At 37.6% G+C, this 15,441-nt stretch overlaps 1 protein-coding gene across 1 annotated transcript in view; it reads left to right on the forward strand.

Annotated features, from left to right (window-relative positions):
• The window catches only part of SLC7A6 (solute carrier family 7 member 6), a 49,628-nt gene extending 36,008 nt beyond the window's left edge, over positions 1 to 13,620 (forward strand). The window contains exons 6-10 of the mRNA XM_024202235.1: positions 8,219 to 8,322; positions 8,852 to 8,948; positions 9,798 to 9,947; positions 10,883 to 11,066; positions 12,053 to 13,620. Coding sequence (XP_024058003.1) covers positions 8,219 to 8,322; positions 8,852 to 8,948; positions 9,798 to 9,947; positions 10,883 to 11,066; positions 12,053 to 12,144 — 627 coding nt within the window. The 3' untranslated portion in view covers positions 12,145 to 13,620. The remainder of the gene's footprint in view (positions 1 to 8,218; positions 8,323 to 8,851; positions 8,949 to 9,797; positions 9,948 to 10,882; positions 11,067 to 12,052) is intronic.
• Positions 13,621 to 15,441: the final 1,821 nt, after the last annotated feature.

A 15,441-nucleotide genomic window follows, 5' to 3' on the forward strand; every position in this document is an offset into this window, starting at 1 on the left:
AACTTCTTAAGAGTTCTTAAATTATGACACAACGGTTCCCTCCCACTTAAAGTGAACACCAGACCTCTCAGTTTCTCCCTTCTAAGAGCATCATAACTTTCCCCACCCTTGAATACAGTGCTATAAAGCGTTTCTTAGGGGGGTAATATATTGAAGAGTAGCATCTTCACCAGATTACTCTTTACTTCTTTCCGAGACTGAGCAAGTGAGGTTTTACAGAAAATAATTGACTGCCTGGTTTTATGAGCCAGATTATTCATTGTACTGTTTCATTTTATGAGCCTCAAAACCTTATCTAGTATATGTCGAATCTATTTTATCTGACACAGTGATACTATATTACCTTTGCCTGAGCTTTTTCCAGACTTGAGTATGTAAAACCTGTCACACGTTAAATGTGATTTCTGTCTGTTCAGCTGTATGAAACATTGTTAATTCCTTCTTACAAGAATAGAATTTGACTTACCAGATAGAACCAATGGTCCACCTCATTCAGTATGCTGTCTCCTATACTGGCCAGTACTAGATGCTTCAGTAGAAGATGGAAAATCCATAATGGTCAGACAACCTACCTATTTGGTGGGAGGGAAAGGGGATTTCTTCCTAACTGCAGTTGGTTAACTTACATCCTAACGTATGAATTTACATTTATAAATTTATCATCTCTCTCTGTAACTCTAGCTAATGTAACTCTAGCTGTTAATCATCCATATAAATGTCAAATCACCTATATTAACAGGCCACTTCATCTTGAATGGTCCCTTGAAATATGTGTTAACTACTTATGCTAAACAATCTGTTCCATCTTGTATTTAGCTGTGACACTCTGAGTAAGTTTTCCAAGAACTGAAGAGCTCTTTGTAAGCTTGAAAGCTTGTCTATCTCTCCAACAGAAGTTGATCCAATAAAAGATATTACCTCACCCATCATGTCTCTCTAATCTACTAGGAAGCTTTTTTTCCTCCGTGACATCTTGTGGACGAGAGTTCCACAGTTAGTTGTGCAGTGGTGTGTAGGTTTTTTATCATGTCCTTCATCAGATTTAAATTTTGGAATCTCTTAATTTCAATTTGGTCTTTGGATTGCTCAACTTTGGAGACCAGATTTCTTATTCTTCTATTGCAACAGTTGTCTGTAGGAATTTTCATCTCTTGATGCAGCTTATTTGTTCTGAAGAATCTTTCAAAATTACTTCATTATTTGATCATCAGCCATCACGTTCTTCCTTGGGAGACCTGATTTCTCTGAGCTACCTTTGCCTTAATTCCAGTAGGCATATGGATCTGATGATACAAAAGAGGCACCTAAAAGTTTACAATACTCCATGTGTAGGATGTTTGCAGACCAAGAAAGATACCCACTGGAATCACCAGTCAATTTGAATTGGGCAATCCAGGCTGGAGAATGTTATTCTTGTGGTATCAAGCTATTGTTATACTTGATAGCCTCCAGTTTTTGCAGTCAGATTTTTGCACTATTCAGTTCCTTTATTTATCCTCTTCTGTTTCCTCCCGCTCATTTTTATCATCTGATAGAATGGACTATAATCAGCTTTGCATAATTCTCCTTTCCACGAGGACTTTTTTGATGGACAAGCAATAGGTAGTCTATTGGATAAGGAAAAATTTACAATTTATTTTGATCAATCATTGTAAAGTACAGATAAGTAGACTTACCCTCCTGAATTGGCAGACTTTCATGACAGCTTCTGTGAGGCTGGATTATGTAAATTCCAAAATAGTTTTGCTTTCTTTGCATATGGTATCATACTTCTGGCTTTAGAGAAAGGCAGTTCTCTTCTTTTGAAGGGTATAGTCTTTGTGGACATCCTGTATGCTACTGCTTTTTTACAGGGCCATGATCTGTTTCAGTATGGAGGATTTCTTGTCTACATACTGTATGTTCATTCTGTGAGGCGAAGAAGGAAAGGAGCAAATAATTTAGGGCAGAAAATTCCAAATGAAGTAGGTGGGGAGATATAAAGCCAATGTTGCATGTTCCTATGCAAGAGTGACCTCTGCAGACAGCTCTGTGCCTTAGGGTCTCTGGATGACAGCAAGAGGACAAACCATTCTTTGCAAAAAGCCCCAATCTGAGACAGCAGATAGCTGCAGTCCTATTAATGTTGCCTTTAGCGACATTAGCTTCAGCTTTGCACTTGTACTTCCCACACAGAGGGAACCTTGTTGACAGGGGAGAGCCAGAGGCTGGGCAATACGAAGTCTATATGGTGAGTCCTTGCAATGGTCAGTTTTCATTGCTCACATTTGGAAGGCTGTTTTTTCACTTTTTGAGGCCAGAATCCTCTGTGTCTCTCTCCACCCTCATGGAAGCAGTGAGAGAACTCTGAAGTTCACCTTAATACATTATCTAAGTTTTCTTACACATTTCCTACAAGTTTTATTGATTGGCTTTTGTCCTGACTTTACTATTTGCCCCTTCTGGTGAATTAAATCTGTTCATGTTAGCCATCTTTTGCTGACAAAGGAAACCTTAATTAGGATTTATTTGGAAAAGGTAAAAATGAAACGATGAAAATGCAAAAAAGGGCCCCATTAAAAATCAAAGCAGTTATAGACACAAACAGTACAGAATAAAGCCTGGATTTCTGTATTTTGAACTGAGGGCTCTTTACAAAGAATAATCTTGGTGAACTTTTTAACAAGTGGGATAATATGAAGGAGCAAGAGGTGTCAAGTTAAATTTTTTTCTTTAGAGCCTCGGGGCAATAGTTTATATTTAATCTGACCATTTAAAGAAGCAAATGTTGTCTTTTTTTGCCTTCACTTTTTCCTCTGTAGTTGCTTAATAATGAGGGAATTATGCCACTGTGTACAATTTTTCTGGAGACTTAAGAAGGAAAGGCAACTTTCAGTTTACCTACACAGTTGACTAAGGGCTTGTCTACACAGTGGGATAACGTGCTGTAAGGGGGTGTGATTTTTAAAGCACGCTAAGTTGCTGTCTATTAAGACCTTTCTGGTATACACTAAAGGTCCCCTAGTGTGTTTTAATGTAGTACTACTACCAGCAAAGTCTGTATGGACCAATTCAAGTCCAGCATGTTAGTGCATTTTAGAAATCACACCTCCACAGAATGTATTACACCACCATGTAGTAAAGCCCCGAGTAGCTTTTAACCTGTTGGTGCAGATTTCTGTAAGCATGAATACATTTTTGCATTGGCACATCACATCAAGAAATTCATTCCCCTGTGCTGATGCTCAGTTAAATTTGCTGAGAGTTACATAGAGATGGAATACATTCTGGTTTATACTGCAGGTCATCACATGCTGTAAGCAGAATTAAGTTCAGATCCTTAAACTAGCTGTCAAGTATCAGGGGGTAGCCGTGTTAGTCTGTATCTACAAAAACAACAAGGAGTCTGGTGGCACCTTAAAGACTAACAGATTTATTTGGGCATAAGCTTTCGTGGGTAAAAACCTCACCTCTTCGGATGCATAGAGTGAAAGTTACAGATGCAGGCATTATATACTGACACATGTGACTCCTTAAACTAGCTGGACTACTTAAATGCTGGAGAAAGCACTTTGCTGTCTAGAAGTTTGGACAGGGTACTCGAGGATAGGCAAGCTTTGTTTTGTGTTTATAAAACGATCTGTTTTTGGTAGCTGAAGGATTTAAGTCATATGAAAACTTTAGGGTTTTTTCTTTCCTTTCACAAGAAAAATAAACCTGAAACTCTAGTTCAGATTTTGCCCAACTTGGGCCTCGTGACATTTCTTTAAACTGACCATGGCCAAGGTATGTGGTGATATCACTTGCGTCTAGAGCCATCTGAGGAAGATAGGAAACGAAGCATTCTGTGTTGCTTTAGGTGGTGGTTGAGGAGAAGCCAATTAGAAATATTTCAGGCCACCTTTAACTCCAGATGTCTTTGTACACTATGAACAAAGTGCAGTGTTGAATATTTACCCATTTTGAGTGACCTGCTTAGTCCATAGTTTCATTAGTGAAAAGCCATCTGAAAAGGGTGTATTGTGGGGGTCAAAATACTAACAGCTGGTGGTTCACTGTTGGCCTGAAAATGAATATTTATGACTGAAAAGACAGAAAACACGCAGGAAGCAGGGACTAATTTTTGCAGCTCTTGCCCTTTGGTATCTTGCTCTTGAGGCTGAAGAAGAAGAAAGCTAAGAAAGAATTGGGGGAGGAATTACTGGAAATGTTTAGATGACCATGTACACCTACGTATGTACTATGCAAATACAGAAATATAAAATACCTACTGTATGTACAACAAAGAAGCTTGATATCTCCTGCAACTAGTTGTGTGCTGCGAATGTCACTTGGATACTAACTAGCTGTTTCTTCCTTTATAGATATAAAAAAAGTGTGCAATTCGTAGCCTGTAAATGATGTAGAATGATTTAGTGCAGCAATTGATTGATTTAATGCAAGACACTAAGCAGCTGCTGCCATCACTACTAGTTTGCTCCAGAAAATGGTATAATAGAAGTAACATGCCATTTGATAAAATTCAGCAAAGAAATAATTGATAGTAGGACTGTCAAGCAATTAAAAAAATTTATTGCGATTAATTGCATTGTTAAAAAATAATAAAATACCATTTATTTAAATATATTTGGATGTTATCTACATTTTCAAATATATTGATTTCAATTACAACACAGAATACAAAGTGTACAGTGCTCACTTTATATTTATTTTTGATTACAAGTATTTGCACTGTAAAAAAACAAAAGAAATTGTATGTTTCAATTCACCTAGTAGAAGTACTGTAGTGCAATCTCTTGATCATGAACGTTGAATTTACAAATGTAGATTTATGTACAAAAAAACTGCACTCAAAAACAAAACAGTGTAAAACTTTAGGGCCTACAAATCCACTCAGTCCTTCTTGTTCAGCCAATCGCTCAGACAAACAAGTTTGTTTACATTTGCAGGAGATAATGCTGCCCGCTTCTTGTTTACAATGTCATCTGAAAGTGAGAACAGGCGTTCTCACGGCACTGTTGTAGCCGGTGTCACAAGATATTTATGTGCCAGATGTGCTAAAGATTCATATGTCCCTTCATGCTTCAACTACCATTCCAGGGGACATGTGTCCATGCTGATGACGGGTTCTGCTCAATAACAATCCAAAGCAATGCGGACCAACGCATGTTCATTGTCATTATCTTGAGTCTGATGCCACCAACAGAAGGTTGATTTTCTTTTTTGGTGTTTCGGGTTCTGTAGTTTCCGCATCAGATTATTGCTCTTTTAAGACTTCTGAAAGCATGCTCCACAACTCGTCCCTCTCAGATTTTGGAAGGCACTTCAGATTCTTAAACCTTGGGTCGAGTATTGTAGCTATGTTTAGAAATCTCACATTGGTACTGTCAAGGCTGTATCCCCACTTTGAACTGTAGGGTACAAGTGTGGGGGCCTGCATGAAGACTTCTAAGCTTAACTACCAGCTTAGATTTGGTCCGCTGCCACCATTCCCACAAGCTAATTCCCTTCCCTGGGAAGCTTTGAGAAACCTTTCACCAATTCCCTGGTGAATACAGATCCAAACCCCTTGGATCTTAAAACAAGGAGAAATTGACCCTTCCTCCCTCCTTCCTTTCACCAACTCCTAGTGAATACAGATCCAACTCCCTAGGATCTAAAAACAAGGAAAAATCAATCAGGTTCTTAAAAAGAAGGCTTTTAATTAAAGAAAAAGGTAAAAATCATCTCTGTAAAATCAGTATGGAAAATAACTTTACAAGGTAATCAAACTTAAAGAGCTCAGAGGACTCCCCTCTAGTCGTAGGTTCAAAGTACAGCAAACAAAGATAAACACTCTAGTAAAAGGTACATTTACAAGTTGAGAAAACAAAGTAAAAACTAAGACGCCTTGCCTGGCTTTTTACTTACAAGTTTGAAATATGAGAGAGTTGTTTAGAAAGATGGGGAGAACCTGGATTGATGTCTGGTCCCTCTCAGTCCCAAGAGTGAACAACCCCTTAAACAAAGAGCACAAACAAAAGCCTTCCACCCCCCCAAGATTTGAAATTATCTTGTCCCCTTATTGGTCCTTTGGGTCAGGTGTCAGCCAGGTTACCCGAGCTTCTTAACCCTTTACAGGTAAAAGGATTTGGAGTCTCTGTCCTGGAGGGATTTTATAGTACTGTACACAGGAGAGCTGTTACCCTTCCCTTTATAGTTATGACAGGTACCTTCTTTGCATTTTGTGAAATCTGCAGTGAAAGTGTTCTTAAAATGAACAAAATATGCTGGGTCATAATCTGAGACTGCTGTAACATGAAATATATGGCAGAATGTGGGTAAAACAGCAGGGGACATACAATTCTCCCCCAGGGAGTTCAATCACAAATTTAATTAACGCATTATTTTTTTAACGGGCGTCATCAGCATGGAAGCATGTCCTCTGGAATGGTGGCCAAAGCATGAAGAGGCCTATGAATGTTTAGCATATCTGGCACGTAAATACCTTGCAATGCCGGCTAAAACGTGCCATGTAAATGCCTGTTCTCACTTTTTGGTGACATTATAAATAAGAAGATGGCAGTACTATAGCCTGTAAATGTAAACAAACTTGTTTGTCTTAGCGATTGGCTGAACAAAAAGTAGGACTGAGTGGACTTGTAGGCACTGAAGTTTTACATTGTTTTGTCTTTGAGTGCAGTTATGTAACAAAAAAAATCTAAATTTGTAAATTGCACTTTCACGACAAAGAGATTGCACTACAGTACTTGTACGAAGTGAATTGAAAAATACTATTTCTTTTGTTTATCATTTTTACAATGCAAATATTTGTAATCAAAAATAATATACGCTTTGATTTTAATTACAACACAGAATACAATATATATGAGAATGTAGAAGAACATCCAAAATATAATACATTTCAATTGGTATTCTATTGTTTAACAGTGCGATTAAAACTGTGATTAATTTTTTTAATCATGATTAGTTTTTTTGAGTTAATCGCGTGAGTTAACTGTGATGAATCAACAGCCCTAATTGACAGCTTCCATATTTGCAATGAAGGCTTTCTTCCCCCCCAGCTCTGCGAGGATAAGGGAATTTTTTTGGGGGGGGGGCATAGCTCCCCTTCCATCCCCTAGCACATACCCCAAAAGAGAAAAGTTAAAGGTACAGGGCCCAGGTGGGGGGAGAGAAACTTCTGTATCTAAGCAATTGTCTTTCATTATATATTAAATAACTTGATTTTTTTTTTTTTTTTTTAACATTTTTTGAGACCTGATTTTCTAAGGGATTCTATCCTATTTCCTTCACCTGGGAGAAATAGATTATGCTGAACAGAACGTTATCCAATGTGCTCTCTAGCAAATTCTGCTATTAAACATTTGCGATAGTTTCCAGAGCATTGGCCTCTGGAGGCTTTTGCTCATTCACCTACTAAGAAATCCTGTGCGCCTAGCCACCTTGCTCTAGAGTCACTGGTACTGGCGATCTCTGCAATGGCATGTAAGGAGTCTGGCAGCATCAGCAGTGAGGAAGTTGATGCTGGCTAACAGAACACCAGCTGCTCTGCAGCTACAGTGTTTTAGGACCAAAGCCCCTGCGGTTCAAAGAAGGGGAAGGGCTGCCTAGGGGACAGAATGTGCTGGTTTGGGGATAGGGGGAGGGAGTAGAAGGGAAAAGAAAAATAAGGATTATAGACTGGCTCCGAGAACAATAACTTTATAGAAATGCTCATGTGATGGAGGGTTTTGGGGAGAAGTTTCCTCAGTTGTGCTTTGCCTTCTGAAATACCACCTCCCTAATTGGATCTTAGATTGTATGTTTTTCCCCTTGGAGACCTATTTATTTGTTGCTCTGGAAGCGACTCTGTTATACTGACTTTTTATAATTAAGGTGTATAACACAGCATATTATGTGGGTAAGCCAGAGAAACCAAAGCAACTTAGAAATCTGTTTTAGATTTATGAGCATAATTCTTTGTGAATTGCTTAAAGAAAAGACTTCTTGGGTTCACTGAGCAGTAAACCCAAACTAAATTGCCTGACTTGAGCTTCATTTTGTGTTGACGCTATAACTAAAATAGGTGAAAGGAATGGCTGCCAATTTATACAGCTCTGTGGAAGATTACTAATGTATGTGTTAAATGCTGTTTTTTTCTCACACAAATATTATTAAAACAGGTTTAATTTTACTGTTCTATTTATGTCCTGCCATTGCAAAAATTTTAATTTTTTCCCTTGTCTTCATTCATTAGACATTTGCTGACCAGGTGTTCGGCATTTTCAGTTGGACAGTTCCTGTTGCTGTAGCTGTTTCATGTTTTGGTGGACTTAATGCATCAATTTTAGCATCATCTAGGTAATACACATTTTGGTTCTGTTTTAAGATCTTGCAAAATCAGTACTTGGTCCTGCTAGTGAAGGCAGGGGACTGGACTTGATGACCTTTCAGGGTCCCTTCCAGTTCTATGAGATAGGTATATCTCCATATAATAATAATAATAAAAGATGTTCATAAGCACTCTTGGCCAACTTAGTTTATCACACATAAAATAAATGAACACTTTTAATGTCCGTGCCATTAAAGAATATCACAATAAAATAACTGTCCTCAATAGACTTTAGTTTGTATATTCCATATCACAGGTCTGTCCCATTTCCCCCCCCTCACTCGCAAAATGTGACTGCATAGCAATATGAACAATACATTGTAAGGTATAATAAATGTTGTATACTAGGTAATCAACCACATTGTTTCATGCCCGTGGTCAAGAATTGGATTATTCTCCAGTTTTCTTGTGGAGTTAATAACTTAATTTTCTTGTTTTCCTGTTTAAATACTATGTTTAAAGCTTAAAAAGATTTACTTGTTGTTGTGTCCTTTACAGGCTATTTTTTGTAGGATCCCGGGAAGGTCATCTCCCTGATCTATTGTCCATGATCCATATAGGGAGGTTCACACCTGTACCAGCACTACTCTTCAATGTAAGTTGCTGCTGCTGCTGCTTTTAAGCTGTTTGAAAGTGTTTGGGATATGAAATAGATCCAAAATGGATTTTTTTGTACTTGGGTTGGAGTTCATTGACAGATAAGGTCTGTATTGTATATTACATTAAATGATCTTTCACTTGTATGAATTAACAATTAATTAGTCTCTGGAGAGTTGCATTAGGTTGATAATTCCTAAAAATTCTTAATGTAAGTCAAACTACAAAGTCTCTAAATATAAAGAAAACTGGAACAGGAATAAAGTGACTGAATACTTTGGCTTTGTTGCTGTTGGGTGCAGTTGTTTGCAGACTTCCATTTCTCATGCACAAGGTAAGACTCAAGCTAGTCTAAGATCCATCTTAAATTTTCTTTGACTTCTTGTTAGCAAATCAAATAGATAATACATTCAGGCTATTTAGTCGTCAGGATATGATTGAACTATGTATAGTAAAAATCCAGCTGTTTATGAACGCCTTTATGCTCTGGTAAACTTGCTTAATGTATTTTGCCACTGTAAGTATCTTTGACAGTAGCTAGGTAGCTGGACTTTGGTGCTAAATTCAGCACTTTATTCACTTCTGTCTTTGGTGAATTGCAAGAAACATCATCCTTGTGTCCCCCACCACCTTGGGAAATTTCAGTAAAATCCCATCTCTAGGAATAATCAGAAATAACTGTTTCCTCCCAAAAAGTCCATTTCTGTAAGGGTGAGGTTTGTAAGTATATAATCATATAAAGCACTCAGGCATGAAAGATGACATTAATGTACAAAGCAAAAAAATAACTTGCAAAACCTATGTATCACGTATAGTTCTTCATGGTACTCATGTTCTTTCCCAACAGTGTACTATGGCCCTCATTTATCTGACTGTAGAAGATGTCTTCCAGCTTATTAACTACTTCAGTTTCAGTTACTGGTTTTTTGTGGGACTATCAATAGCTGGGCAATTATACCTCCGCTGGAAGGAACCAGATCGACCCAGGCCTCTCAAGGTACAAATTAATGAATTGATGTAAGCAGAATTAGTTTTTTTAAGATTGTTCCCCTACCCCAGTACATCCTACAGCACTGTCTGAAATTTGAACCCATATGCGTTATGTCTGAAGTGTTAGATTGTAAACTCTCAGGGCACAAGCCATGTCTTAATTTTTGTAAAATGCCATGCGTTGCTGTCAAGTGCTCAGTAAATATTCCTGCTCTAGCAGACTGGCTCAACTACTAGGTGAAAATGACTGACTGATATTCCTCTTCATTTTTTCAGTTCAGTCAGTAGTCCATCCTTCTGCCATCTGAAAAATGGTTCATGTGGTTGAAAACAGGAGCTACGCTTGCTCTTTGGATTATAGGTCAATGGATTATGGCTCCCTCCCTCTCTTCCCCTCCTCCTTAGTCCCAGCACTATTGTGTGAAAGTTAGGGAGGGCAAATTAATCATGCTGGTAGCATCTTTGCTACCAAGGCAATATTTGGAGCTGTTGTGGTATGTCTGAATTCGTAATTCCTTTAGCACCTTTCTCTGGTAAAGTTCGATGCACTTCATTAAACAAACCATGCCATTCTTGACTCCTGAAGGGCAATGTCTCAGTGCAGTGGATTTGTCTAAAAGCCACTCTGCTGCAGTGAAAAGCTTCTTTCAACATTGCATAGTTATAATCTTACACTACTGCACATGTGAATCTTAGCTTCTGTTCTGTGGGTCTGCTGTATAGAGTGTCGTCCTTGTATCCACTTAACATGTTTCTAACTAGCCAAATACAAGTCCACCCCGTGCTGTTGTGTGTATGGGAATTAAAAACTTGATTTGGAAAAATGTTACGTATTAGGAATGCAATTTTCTGTAATTGCAACTTTTATCAGAATGCATGTAACTGTTGATATACAAAAACATTCCAAGAATGTCCTAATCTTTTTTTTCTCCTTTTCTACAGCTGAGCCTATTTTTCCCAATAGCTTTCTGTGTATGCTCAGTATTTCTGGTGGTGGTACCTCTATATAGTGACACCATTAATTCATTGATCGGAATTGGCATTGCTATATCTGGAATTCCAGTCTACTTCATTGGAGTCTACTTGCCCATTTCCAGAAGGCCTCCATTTATCAACAACATCTTAGGTAAGCACATGTAGATTGGGAGATTTCACTATTTGCTAGACTTGAATGAAGACATTTACAATAAATTTTAAATTCGTGTGAATGATCACACATGAGCTGAATGGCAGTGATTGGGGGGAAAAATCATTATTTTTCTGTATTTTACATTTCTTTTAGTGTATATTTTATAGCATCTATCAGTCTCATTATATTTGTATCACATTGAAAAATCTAAATCCGAGAGCAAGGCTGGCTGTAATTCTAAAATCACTAAATCTTTTCTGGACTCAAGCAAACATGTTGTCTTGCTTCACTTTAGTTGGAGCTTGATCAGCTGCTTGAAAATATGTAATGTGTATGCTATGCAAAGCTGGGGGGGGGAAATGTTCTCTGGAGCTTTGCCTGCCAGTATCCCTTTGTTGAATTGTCCAGTTAAGGATTACTCAATCTTCTCTTGCAGCCTACTGCTTTGTTTTTTACAGTTCGGTAAAAGTTCCCACAGGGGTTGTTCATAAATCCACTGTTAAATGAAATAGGTTACATGGCTTCATCAGTCAGTGCATGGATCAATTATCAAACCTTATCAATTTCTTAAATGTATACAGAAGCCCTTCTCCCTTCCCCCACACACTATTTGGAGCTTTTGCTTTGTAAGCCTTATCAGTCTCTTTTAGCAGGGAAAACAAATTTCAGTGTATTGTATACCTTACAGGGTGCCTGGGAGAAAAAACTATGTCACCATTAGGGCATCTTTTAAACATATTGTTGGTTTGTTTAAAAAAAAAAAAAAAAAAAAACCAGACTCGACCAACAATGGAACTTTACCTTGTGTTGCAAATGTATCCTCTTTGTGTATATTTTAAAGAAAATATAACTGAACACACTTCAAGACTAACTTTCACTGATCTATAAGTAGTCCAGTTGGCTTAAAGTTCTGTTTAAATAATTTGCTGCTTTGATGATAATACTTGGATATTCACTTGGTTTATCTTCAATTTCCTATGCAGGTGCTATCACTCGAGCCACCCAGGTGCTTTGTTACAGTGTTTTGACAGAGATGGACAGTGAAGATAAGAAATTAGAGACCAAATCTAACTAAAAATTTAAAGCAGTTCCAAAAACAGCAGAGAACCAAGCAAAAGTTACTAACAGAAACAGAAGAGGATCAACAGGGAATATGGGGCAACTGAAGAACCATTGGAGCCAGGAACAGATATACCAGCTATTACTGAAGAGGGATGCTTGGGTGCATCATACTCCCTACCATGGTCTGTAGTTAAAGTACTGTCAATTCACATTATTATGGGTAATCATTAACCAGTCACTTCAGACATGGAAACAGAGTCTGAACTATTCATTATAGTTTGAGGCCAATGGAAAAATCTCGTAGAAATGGAATTTAAGTAGTAAGAGGGGAAACAGATTCTATAATAGTAGAGCTGAGTGATCAAATTAAACGTACTTTGGAGAACTAGGTAGCAGAATAATGAATCATTTTAAGTACAATTCAAAACTACTCCAAGTCAGAAGTGACCAAAAGCCTTTCGTATCTGATGGATGCTCAGTGGCCTATGTGAAGTGACTTGCTTGGGAATCTGCCCCTTATCCCAGTAGACAAGCATCCATAACAAACATTCATCATTGGCAGTTGCAGCAGATTGAATTGGCATATAAAGATTGATCTACCCTTTCTCCTCTAGAAACTATCATTTCAGTGAAAAGTGGTGGGGTCTGCAGAGAGAGAACTCCAATCTCCAAAGCTGTTTTGTTCTGCACCTTTCACATGCTCCAAATTGCCTTTTCACAGAAAAAAACTTAGACTTGATTAAAATGTTAACATTTACCTATGGATTGTTACCTGTTTTGTGGTGGTGATTGATTTGTTTCTAACTGGTTCAAATAGAACCCCAAAAAGTAAAATTCTTAAGAGGCAAAAACTTTAAAGCTTCCATATTTAATTGTTTCTTAAATGAGTTTACAAGCACTGTTTCAGCAAAGAGACCAGAAATTCTAGTTTCTGATTTTCAATACTGTTCACCAGAGGCAGTACTTTTACATATTATAAAGACTTTATAGTAGAACTAATATGTAATACCGTGGCTGTCATCTCAGTTTGAAAATTTAGATGTATAATAGCGATGGGCACAGAAGAGAAATCTATTTGTACATAGTATTCAACTGTGAGAAACATTGTGGGGAAAGGGGAAATACATTCTTGATCTGATGTGCTATTAGTTCACCTCAACAGTTAGTAATAAATGCTAGAAATAATTGTACTACTGAAGTAAATATCAAATCACCTTCAAGATACTGAGGTTCTTCTAATCATACCTTCTTGCTAGGTCTGCTCCTAGTCACTTTACATACCAATGTTAGACAATATTGTAAATATAACACTTAAGTTGAGAGCCGAAACACCTGGGTATCATTTGTTTTTAGAGGTTCAAAATTTGAAATGATTAGCGGGACAGCAAACTATAGTCCTGTGGTGCAATATGAATACATGTCTGCTTATTTGCCTGTGCTTGAGAGATTCAAATACACCTCTACCCTGATATAACGCGAATTCGGATATAACGCAGTAAAGCAGCGCTCTGGGTGGGCAGGGCGGTGCGATCCGGCGGATCAAAGCAAGTTCGATATAATGCGGCTTCACCTATAACACGGTAAGATTTTTTGGCTTCCGAGGACAGCGTTTTATCGGGGTAGAGGTGTACTATAAAACCAATTTTGTTGCAACTATAGCTAAATTAAGATGAAATACAGCTGCAAAAATGGGTCTTGTATCCTGCCTTCTGTGTGGCACGGTGGGATGACCCTGTTTTGCAATCTTGTTAAATTTTTTATACTATCTATATCTCAACTTCTTATTTAAAACATTAAGCTATTTTTTTTTAAAACTAGGTAAACTGGAACCTTGCAATCTTAGTTACTTTCTATTCCATGCTAATTTATTTCTCTGTAGCTGAAGAGTGAGGTTTAAAATAAATCCCATCGCACGCTGAATTGAAAGGCTCTTTTGGAATCTAAAATCTCTAACTATATTTTAAAACAACATCAGAGGTATTTAGTTCTCTGGCACTTATTTTAAGCGTGCCATAATGTCTACCTTGTCTCAATTGTGGTTTTATTTTTTTATGTAAACTTGCAGGCTTTTGCTAGGTTTAGAAAGCAGTACATTTAATTTACCATCTTATTCCTAGTAAATTGAAGCAAAGTCCAGTCCAGGAGTTGATTTAAACCTCAAACCTTTTCCTTGTTTTCCTGACCATTTAATAAAAAGTGGCATTTAACACTTAAATCTTGCTGTGGCTTATTCCAATCCAATGTACTATGACAAATTCCATACATTTAAAGTTTGAGATTTGTTTAAAGGATTATAATAGGCAGTTCAAGGGCTCTCCAACACACTGTGGTTTTATTAAGAACTTTGTGCATAGTTTCTTTGAGGGCTTAGGATAGGCTTGAACTTTAAATGAAAAAATACAGTCTCATAAATTCCACTATGCTGAAGTCCTTTCCAGTGATGGGAATTAAGGGCTCCTCACAGTCAGTGCTATAAGCTAGAAATTCTGATAAATGCAATGATTTTCATTAAGTGATTTTAAATTAATCAGTGTCCTATTAGCCACTGCATAGGGTCTCCTGTACTTAAATGCAAGGGGGGGAAAGTAGTAATGCTATGGAAAAACTGAGAGGAAGGATGATGGGGGTGGGGGAAAGAGTAGGAGTGGATTATTAGCAGGCAGTGTTCAAAGGTAGGAAAGGAAAATGAGTTTTTTGAGGCAGACTTGTAAGATGAGAGTTGAGACTTTAGTATTATTTAATCCTAGACCACAGTTGCATTTTCAGAAGTCTTATATACAATGGCAATAAGTCCTTTTCCTAGTTTTAGATAATGGCCAAAAATCATGCTGACCTCCAAATTCCACAAACTGAGGTTGATTTCTCAAATTTTCACGGCCTAAAAAGTAACTATAGTGCTAATCCTCAAGCCAGCTCTCCCAAAAATCATAGCTGACACTCACTATAGATTTGGCTTAGCAAACATTGCTAGACCACTGACATGCATGCTGCACCCGTTGCTACCCCACTAGCTGCCTAACTACTCTGGATTGTAGAATGCCAGGGACTGAATCAGGGAACAAAGAATAGAGTTCAATAAATCACTCAAAGTTCTTATTTTAAAGACATTAACCTCACTCACACAAGTCGTAATTGCTTTGAGTGATTTATTGAACTCTATTTTTTGTCTCCGATTCAATCCCTGGCATTGCTTTAGTGTAACTTCACTAGAGCTTTGGCAGAGAATGCTAGTTGATGTTTGTGGTCAATCTTCACGAGTTGTACACCACAAAAACCTGTATTTCAGTTTGATATTGACAGAAGTAGGTTT

Source organism: Terrapene carolina, unplaced genomic scaffold (assembly GCF_002925995.2).
Source record: "Terrapene carolina triunguis isolate 2854851 unplaced genomic scaffold, T_m_triunguis-2.0 Scaffold130, whole genome shotgun sequence".
Taxonomy (NCBI): Eukaryota; Metazoa; Chordata; order Testudines; family Emydidae; genus Terrapene; species Terrapene triunguis.